Genomic DNA, 9,552 nt, shown 5'->3' with positions numbered 1-9,552 from the left:
CCGAGACGGAGCCGTGGCGGCTGTGCGAGGGCGTGAAGCCGTCGACCTCGAGCACGGGAGAGCCAGCGGCAGGCTTGTGCCTGCTGCTGCCCCTACTACTGCTGCTGTCTTCCCGCTGATTCTGCTGCTGCATCCCGCCCCTGCCGCCGCCGTTGCCCCCGCCGCGGAAGCCGTGGACGTCGAGCCAGGGCGGGTGCACGCGGTGGGCGCCGGCGACGGCCGCGAGCGGGGTCTGGGTGCCCGACAACCCGGACGAGGCCAGGTGCGAGTGGAAGTAGGAGAAGTTGGAGGTGCCGCCCGAGAGGATGCCGGGCGTCGACGTGCCCAAGAACGGTGACGTCAGGTCCTGCGCCGGCGCCTCGCCCCGCAGCCGCGTGTTGATGTTGATGCTGCCGCCGCCGCCGCCGGGCTGCCTCCCTCCCGGCCCGCTTCGGGGCCACCGGCCCGGGTCGAGGCTGCTGCTACCCCCGCTGGGCCGCAGCGGAGACGACGACCCGTAGCTGGACCGGTGGTCCTCTGGGCTGCCCCCGGGCCCGTGATAGGGATCGCTGTGCACCGTTGCTACCTCCTCCCTGCCCGCGCCGTCGCTCTCGTCGTCATCGTCGTCATCGTCGTCGTCATAATCCGCGTCCGGATCCTCCTCGTAAAAGTCGGGCAGGGGATCTGTGATGTCCTTAAGTTCCAGTTCGGGCGGAATGGATCCGAACTGGAAGTCGTGGACGGTGACGGACTTGATAAAGCGCGGCAGTGGCACCGTCTGAAACTTTGCGTGGATGAAGTCCCGAATCCGGTTCTTCAGCTCATCGCCATCGGGCCCTTGCGTCAGAGTCTCCCAGTTGAGCTCGATAGACATCTGCAAGCTCTAGTCTATCTCTCAGAGTACGGTACGACAGATGAATCGTGGAGAGGCCCGGATTTGTAAACTAGTGTTGTGGGTGATTGTTTCCGCGGAAAGTGAAGTTTTTGAGGAACTTATTTCAAGGCGGGTAGATTGGTTGGGTTATTGGGAGCCCGTTTGAGCACACGCCAATTGGTGCGGCTGCTGGCAGCACAGCGCTGGGTCAATACCAGCTGTGCCCCATCAGCAGTGGGTGTTTGACCACCATTAGCACCTGAGGGCCTCCACTACGAACCTCAAATAATCATTATACCTCCAGCGACCATCCGCGTCCAAGTGAATGTCCTGTCAATCTCACATATTAACTGGCAGTAACCACATAATTTGCATCTTTGAAAGGTATTCTGTGTCAGATACGTCTCTGAGTGGACCGAATTCATAAACTCGTACGACAACTATCTAGCTGTGTTCTAGGCTGTGCGCCATACTTACAACGCCTCGTTACCATCCAGGCTTCTCTCACCTAAAATACCAATAATTATGACTTTAAATAACAGTATTTCAAGAAGAAGTCAGTTACAAGCTAGAGGAAAGGGAAAGAAAGGGAAGGTGGAGAAGGAAATAGACAGAAAAAAAGAAGAAAAGCAAAAGGTATCATGTGAGAACGCCTGGAGTATCTGTCTGGTCATACATATCTCATCCTGGACCGAGACCTTTGCTTCAGGCCTCTCTGCATCCCGCAGTTTGCAATGACTCCGATATTGGCTCCTCTCCCGCGCCAGAGCTCTAGTCTGCCGCCACCGGGAACTCTTCGAACCGGGCCCGGAGCTGTCCCGTGCCGGAGCTGGACGACCCCAGCTGGTGCCAGCAGTTGGGCGCCTGTAGAATGTACCGCGCCATGGCCTCCCGGAAGCGCGACTTGTACTCCTTGGGACTCGTTACCGTCGGTCGGTTGCGCCCGCCACCCGCGAACCCGCGGTCCTTGATCCAACTCTCGAGCTTCTTGTCCCACGTGTACGTCCGGATGCAGTCGATGATGCCCACCACCAGCTCCTTCTTCGTCTCATCCACCGCCACCATCAGCGAGTAGTCCATCACGTTCTGTCGCGCCAGGAAAAGCGTGTCGTTCCACACCGACGCCCGTAGGATCCGTTTAGAGTGCTCCCGCGCGAACAACGGCGACTCGTAGATGTACTCTACCATGTTCTCATCGAGGAGGACTTCGTTCTGCTCTCCCGTCGACTGGATCTTCCTGTTTCGCATTGAGCCCTTGAGATCGAAGATTCGATCCGGAGATCTGTCGTAGAACAGATTCTCCATGAGGAGCAGATCCAGTTTGATTTCGGTGTTGGTGACGGGATTTTTGATGATGATCTGGAAAAAGCCGAGCATCTTGGCAATCACCGACGGGAGCTCGTGGAACAGCGCCTCCGCCATCAGGCTGAAGTATGCCGGCGCAAATCGAAGGAACGCCGCAGTCTCGATGGGGGAGAGTGACTGGTGAGATGCGGTATGGTGAGCTAGGTACCTCGGTAGGCATGCATGCATGTGATCGGGGAACCATTGTGTTGGCTTACCTTCATGACGAGGCGATCGTCCAATGTTTTCAGAAACACCGACTTGGTCTTGCCGCCACGTGAATCCCACTTGAGGCACCGGGACAGCGACTCGATGATGCGGTCGGCAACGCCGCACTTGCGCCGCAGCGCATCGAACTGCTCTGCGTAGAATATTTTGCACAGCATCTTGGCCGAGCCCTCCGTGAACTGATACTTGAGGTGTGTGCCTGTGGACTTGAGGAGGCTCGTCTCCAGCTCCTCCTCACCCATAAATACGTCGGCCGAGTCTGACAGGCCGCTCATCTCCTCACCCTCATCAGCCGCTGCACGCGCCGACATCTTCCACGAGTGACGGATATCCGCTAGCTTGGCCTGGTAATCCGTCGAGCTTAGCGCAAACGCGATTAGCGAGCTCGGCTCGTCCTCACGAACTATCACGTCCGAGTCGATGAAGATGTGGTCCGTTGCATTGAGCGGATACTCCAGCTGCGGCCAGCCACTCGCTGACCGCTCGGCCCAGAAGTTGGTAAGCATCTTCATCAGGCTGGTCTTCTGATGCTTGGGTATCTCTCCACTGGGCTCGAGCGACTCGGGCATCTGCAAGATGTCGTCGAGCAGAGACGATTGGTCGGCATCACTGGCCCCATCATCACCTTCGTCATCTGACCCGGGTCGGCTTTCGTCATGCTTGCTTTCATCGACAGAAGCCACGTCCGTCACCGATGGCGCACCAGGGGGTGTGTTTGATGTAGGAGCCCCTTCAGTAGGCCCAGTATCGTCCTCGGCAGGGACCGCTGTTGGCTGCGGCCTAGAGTCTATCGGCACGGGTTGGCTGGATTTGCTCTGATCCGGATAGCTCACGGGTTCTTCCTCGTGGCCGAGTTCCTGCACGGCCTGGTCCACGTTTTCGTACACCTCAACAGTGGCCTTGGTGGAGGTACGAGGCAGGAAGGCACGCGAGTAATGCATTTTGGCCGCGCGTTGCTTACGGTCCCGCATCCTCTCTTTCTCGAACTCGCGGCTGAGCTGCTCGAAGTGCTTTGCCAGTGCAGATACACGGGTGACGTCCTTCTTCTTTCCGTGTACGTATCGAGGAATCGACGACTGCCCGGACTTCCTGTGTGTCTTTAAGGCGCTTATCCCGAGGCGTTCCGAGAGCTTCTTCTCGCTCTTGGTGGAACTCTCGGTCGGGGCTTTGGACATGTCGGAACCGCTCTGGACAAGTTCTGCTGGCTTGTTGTCAAGTACTGGGTTTGGTGCATGTTTCCCAAGGCCCGAATGAGCGCGGGTGTATGGCACGACGGAGGGTTGCGATATGGCTCGCACCATAGGAGGCGATATGGTCAATCCCGCCTTACGGGATGATCCGCGCTCCGGGACGAGCCTTGATGGACCAGCGTGCGCCCCCATCACGGCGGAGCCATGGCTAGTATCGCCTGAAAGCGCGCGGCGGTCTCTTCTGATCTGCTCAACTTTCTCCGTCAAGGTGGGGCTAGACGCAACTGGGGGAGTTGAATCCAGACCTTGAGCCGCGCCAGACTGGGATTGTCGCATCGGGCTTGCCGGAGTCGCGACTGGGGAGGCGGGTGTGCCAGGCGAGTCTGAGGCCGCAGTCAGAGGAGCCACGGCAGCGGGCGCTACGACTTCCGCCGGAACCGGAAAAAATGTGCCGCCCTTGGTCACCAGCGGTGACCGTGGTGTGGCCAAGTCAAGCGGCTCAACCGCCCCAAGCGCCGAATCGACCTGGCTTGAGCTCATGACATCCTCAACCGCAGACATAGGTTGGTCGCCCACGGCTGATGGTGGCGAAGTTCCTGAGATGCTTTCGGCGGCATCGCTTGGCTGGGATGCCAGCTTTTCATCCTGGGCGTCCGATCCCTGGGTCAAGGCTGCCGATGCCTTCTCGTCCGTCTCCGAGCCGACAGATATGATCGAGGTCCCATCGGTGCCCGGCAGGGATTCCTTTGACTCACTGTCACCAAACATCTTCTTCAGCTGAATCATTGTCAGCTGCCTGACATCCTTGTCCGATAGGAACTCGGCCTCAAACTCGGCAAATGCCGCGTCCCACTCAGACACGAGCTCAAGCATCTCTCTGACGACTGGATTCATCGGGATGACCTCGTAGTATTTGGAGTTCATGTACGCATCCTGAAGCTTCCGCACGAGCTCCGGCTGGTCCTCCTGGGCCTTCTTTGTAAGACGTTCGACCTCGGTCTTGCAGGACTCGGATTTCTCGGGCAGGACACTGTCGATCCTGATGCTCTTGAGTCTCGCTCTGACAGAGCTCATGAATCTGTTCCACCGCTCCTCGAGCTTGTTGAAGATGTCGTTCTTGAGCCTCAAGTCGTTGTCAACCTTCCACGTCAGGCGCGCCCGAGGCACAATGATCTCAAGCAAGTCGATTGGGTCGTAGTGGATGCGAATTGTGTTTCCGCGAAAGTTGAAATACCGGATGTGATCGGTCTGGTGGTCGTGCTGACATCCAGAGCCTGGGTGTAGCCTCAGCCCCTTGCCCCAGAACGAGAGCTCCAGGTACTTTCCGAACGAGTACTTCCAGGTGCTCTCCGACATGACCATGACGCCGAGATCCTTCTTGCACACTTTGCAATAGTTCCACATGTAGATATCGTCGTCTCCTGGGCCAAGCATAACCCCGATTGGGAGAGGCGACTCTTTCTCGATCAGCACCGTGATTCTCGCCTCTTCATGGACATATGTCTGGTGATGCTGCCACATCTGTCTGTCGCAGCCGTTCTCGTTGCACACACTGAAGGCGTTCAGGGAGAGGTCCTCCACGTATTTTCCCAAAGTGCAGTCCGGGACCGTGTGTCCACCTGGGTCTGGCTCCTCCTCATAGAAGCCAATCGTGAGGAGTCCGGGCTCTCTGCATGGTATCTTGGTCTCGGTGCAGATATGCGAGTACAGAACGACGATATTCTGGTGGAGATATGGGTCGAAAAGGTCGAGGTTGCCCTGAATGTAGTTTTCCCACTGCCGTGTCTGCGTCTGATAGTTGTAAAGTGCCTTGTCATACTCTGCGTCGTGCACCGCGTGCAGAACCTCCATGACCTGTCTAGGCGCCTTGTGACCAACTTGATGCACCATCTCGGGCTTGATGAGTTGGAAACGTCCAGGCTTCAACTTCTCACTCTCGGCATGCTCCTCGACAATGTCCTGGTCTCGGAGACGTTTGAGGTACACGAGCCTTCTCTCCTGCTCTCGCGCTTTCATCAGGTGATATGGCTGCGTGAACTTGACGAAGGGGGAGGCCGAGAGGATTTTTGTTTCGTGCTTAGCAACCATGTCGCTGTAAAAAGTCGGCATAGGCACGTCCTCCGGTACGGGAGAATCATGGGGCGCGTGCGAATGAGTGTCGTGAAGGGAGATGAGCCGACTTGGTTGCTCTGGCGCCTTTTGCGACACCTGTTCCTGGCCAAGCTCTCCTGCGGCCGCTGAGACAGCCTCTTGCGATCCTGGAGTCATTTCCTGGCTGGCTTCTGGTGTCTTCTCGGGTCCGACGCTCTGCGTTGCAGCGGGACCCGGCTGGTCGCCCGTCGCCGCACAGCCCACACAGGGGCTGGACATCGATCGGAGGCCTTCGTTAGAGGACTCTTTGGATGAGGGCGGTACTGGAGAAGGCTCCTCTGTGCCGTCAGGCAGCTTGATGTACTCATCCCGCATAAGACACGACTCCAGCTTCAGGTTATAAACGACATAAACCATGAACTCGGTGATGCGCTTCATCTCCGTGAGCACCTGGGTTGGTGCTCCTCGCAGGGCGATGGTGCACCCGAGCTCCCGGTCGCAACCAGAGATGAAGATGTACGTCTTCTTCCTGCCAGGGATCTCCTTATTGACGAAGGTTTTGACCTCGAAGCCCCCAGCTTGGCCCACGTCGACAGGCAGCGCCAGCATGTCCAGAGAAGAAATAACGCTAGCCCCTGCACATCTGTGGACGGCATTGATGACTGACGGCTTCACGTTGTAGACGACGGCAATGTTGGCCTCAGATAGATACTGAAGAGCGACACCAGCCACGCTCTTCTCCGCCAAAAGAACCTGAGGCCGGAGAGCGATGATCCGGTTGACGACAACACGCAAGAACTCCTTCTCCTGCTCGAGCAGCTGCTGGAGGCTCATGAATTGCTGCTGATGCCTCTTTTGATACTCGATTGGGAACGACACAATGACGATCCGTGGGTTGAGGATGCTCCGAGGCATGCTCTTGAGGGCTAGGTTTTTGGTGAATATCACTCCCGAGACGTAGCTAGTGTCACCGGGTTTGGCGCCGGGGATCTTCTTCAACTTGACGTAATGGCGGATGTCCATGTCATCTGACTGCTGGCGGCTGTCCGGGGAGACATCATCGGCGCATCGTGTTAGGATCGGAAGAAGCGACCTTTCCCACGCTGCCGCGCTGGGAAGCTTCGCGTCTTGTAGGAGCTGCCGGAGAAGCTTTTTAACGTGCTTCAGACTCGACGGACTGAGTTGGACATCAGTAGGGCGCTCGCCCCTCATGGAGTCACTCCTGGTTAGCTTTGTGGCCTCGATCGGGGTGTCAAGGACACCGAGAAGATCGCCCGAAGCTGAGAAGCCCTTGTAGAACACGCCAGATCTAGGCCTAGGCGAGCGCAGAGTGTGGTGCTGGCTGGCACTGGCAGTGCTCATGTTACGTCTTCGGTTGGGCCTAGGGTGACCAGTGGCAAGCGAGGTTCCGGGGCCGTCATCGACGCCTCGGCTGGTGAAACTGAGGCCGCTGATGCTTTTCTCTCCGGGGCGCATACGATGCCTCTTGCCCGCCGAGAGAAATGGACCAAAGTTGGACTTTTCTGGATCCAGACTGGACGCGGAGATTTCATTGGTGGCCATGGTTGCAAAAATGCTCATCTGCTCGTCACCGCTAGACTCTTCGGACATGTACGGTTCTAGTTCGGGATCGATGATGTTGTCGTCATGGAAAGCAGGCAACTTGGAGTTGCGCCTAAGCTCGTCGTTCACAGGCTTGCGGAAAGGGGCGCGCTCCTCGGCTGTGGCCCTGAACCGACCCAGGAAGTTGGACTTGGAATGGGCCCGTCTGTGGCCAGATGACATGGGCCGCCCGGCAAGCGACTTGAGAGACCGTGACGAGCTGGGTCGGCTGAGCTGAGGAGCGTCAATCTCCAACACCTTGGAGTCGCCAATCCGACGTGTAGGTATGGCCATCATGGGAGTCATGGCCGACCTCGAGCCGTCCCCTTCCTCGTTACGTTCAAAGATACTAGCTTCATCGTCCGCCCGGGGTTTCGAGCTGTTCTTGCTGACGCCGGAGCGGAATATTGTTGGCAGATACGAGTCGTCTCCCGAATCGTCGGAGCCAGAGTCGTAGCGGCGATTGATAATGTCAAGACATGTCTTGCAGACGCGCAGGGTCCCGGCCACACCGAACTTTTGTCCAGAGATTGTAGAGGTGCATTTCGAGTCGAATATACACCCACAAGTGCGGCAGTGATGCTTCCGCCGGAACGCAGAGAAAGGTTGGCCGCAAATGAAGCATTCCTTGCAAGTCTCGTCTGCCATCCAGAACTCTTTGCTAACAACCTGCTTCCGCATATGTTCGAGGCGGGCATTGACAGTCTGAGGAGATCCTTCGTTCGTGGTGGTTCCCGGAATCCTCAATTTTCCGGATGCCAACTGCCGGGGTTTTTCGTGCCTCGCAAAAGAATCATGGTACACCGAATTGTGGGCGGACGTGCTGATGGGACTTGGCTCGGCCATGCCAGGCTCCATAGAGGAGGATCGAGACCTACTGTCCCCAGACGCTCGGGCGTGGCTGATCCTGTCGATGACGGCAGGCTTCCTGAGCGTTTCTCGCGAGGACGCCCTCGGGGCTACTACAGATGCCCTCAGGCTTGCATCCGCGCTATGCTGAGTTGAAACCGACGCTGCGGATCCCCTAACTGGGCTCATGGGAGCGTCAGCGTCCGCGCTCAGCCCCTCTTCCCGCCGTGAGCGCGGTGGGGGTTGAAGCTTAATATCTGAGCTTTCAAACGAGTCCACCGTCCCCGGGGTAGAAGCCTTGGGTACGTCGGATGTTCTGCTAGCGCTCCTTAGTCGCGAAGGCCCAGGGCTATCCTCCACCCGTGTGGTAACTCCGCGAGCCACATCCTTCCCTTTGAACGCGGCCACGTTAAGGGTCACGACAGATGGGTTGGAAACTGACGGCACGACCGCCTTTGCCATCTTAGGCAAAGTCTGGCCACTCGACGTGCTGGACTTGGAGGCTTGTGTGGTCGTTATCGATGATGCCTTGGAAGATTGCGGGGCCGGCTGTGAGTGGCCGTCAGCTGTAGACGCCATCGCATAGGGGCCATCGCTCGTCATGCTCGAGTTGAGGGTGGATGCGGTGCCACCGTTCTCCCCGCGGGGGAGGGATACCGCGGGTGTCCTGGCGGCGGCACCAGGTACTGAATGGACAGTGCTCTTCTTAGACACGATGTCATGGGCGTTGTGATCGTCCGGCCCCTGGGCCGATGCCTTCCCGACGGCCCCGACGGCCTCCCTCAACCGACTGTAGAGCCCGCTCAAGCCCTGCTGGACGAGGTCTCCGGCGCCGCTCTTGCTCTCGGCGACAGGAGCCGTGCCCGGCGGGGCAGCAAAGTCGTTGAAGGTGGTCAGGGCATCGGATTGGCTCGCCGACGTGTGAATCTTATCGAGGTTTAGGGCGAGTTGTTCCTTGTCGACGTGCTCGGAGGCGGTCGTGGAGGCGAAGGAATGCCCGCGGGGCCGCAGTCCCCCCGAAGACGACATGGCACTGCTCGGAGACGGCTGCGGGTTGATTTCGGTATTGCTAGGGCGTGGTCGTTGGGGCCCGGGAGGCGGTCTCGCTCATCATGGACGGCGGAGGGAAGCCCATGGGACGGCGATCTGGATCGGAGCGTGGGCTCATGCATGAAGGGCCGGCCTGCTGCAGAGGATGGCAACGGTGGTGCAGGGAGCCAGGTCTCGCCGCGAACGGCGGCGTCGCGAAGTGAGTTCGAGTCAAACCAAGATCCTCGTTCCCGCACCAGTGTGCTACCAGCAGCCTGTGATTACGTCAAGGGCCGGCTGACAACGGTTGGAGGTGGGGTGTGGAGCTGTCCCCGCAGGTTGCCTTCAGCGACTAGCCGATGCGAC

General features: G+C 58.4%; 2 protein-coding genes across 2 annotated transcripts in view; both read right to left on the bottom strand.

Annotated features, from left to right (window-relative positions):
• GGTG_01646 (hypothetical protein) overlaps window positions 1–853 on the bottom strand; it is a gene marked incomplete at both ends in the record, with an annotated part of 2,191 nt that extends 1,338 nt beyond the window's left edge. Inside the window, one exon of the mRNA XM_009219413.1 lies at window positions 8–853. Coding sequence (XP_009217677.1) covers window positions 8–853 — 846 coding nt within the window. The remainder of the gene's footprint in view (window positions 1–7) is intronic.
• Window positions 854–1,224: 371 nt separating this feature from the next.
• Window positions 1,225–9,488, bottom strand: GGTG_01645 (1-phosphatidylinositol-3-phosphate 5-kinase FAB1). The gene is made up of 2 exons (XM_009219412.1): window positions 2,416–9,488; window positions 1,225–2,335 (listed from the first exon to the last, which is right to left on the bottom strand). Exons 1-2 carry the CDS (start codon window positions 9,184–9,186, stop codon window positions 1,625–1,627), a joined length of 7,482 nt encoding a protein of 2,493 aa, XP_009217676.1. The 5' UTR covers window positions 9,187–9,488; the 3' UTR covers window positions 1,225–1,624.
• Between the last annotated feature and the right edge of the window lie 64 nt (window positions 9,489–9,552).

The sequence above is a fragment of the Gaeumannomyces tritici genome, assembly GCF_000145635.1.
Source record: "Gaeumannomyces tritici R3-111a-1 unplaced genomic scaffold supercont2.1, whole genome shotgun sequence".
Taxonomy (NCBI): domain Eukaryota; kingdom Fungi; phylum Ascomycota; class Sordariomycetes; order Magnaporthales; family Magnaporthaceae; genus Gaeumannomyces; species Gaeumannomyces tritici.
This window is presented reverse-complemented; position numbering and strand designations above follow the sequence as displayed.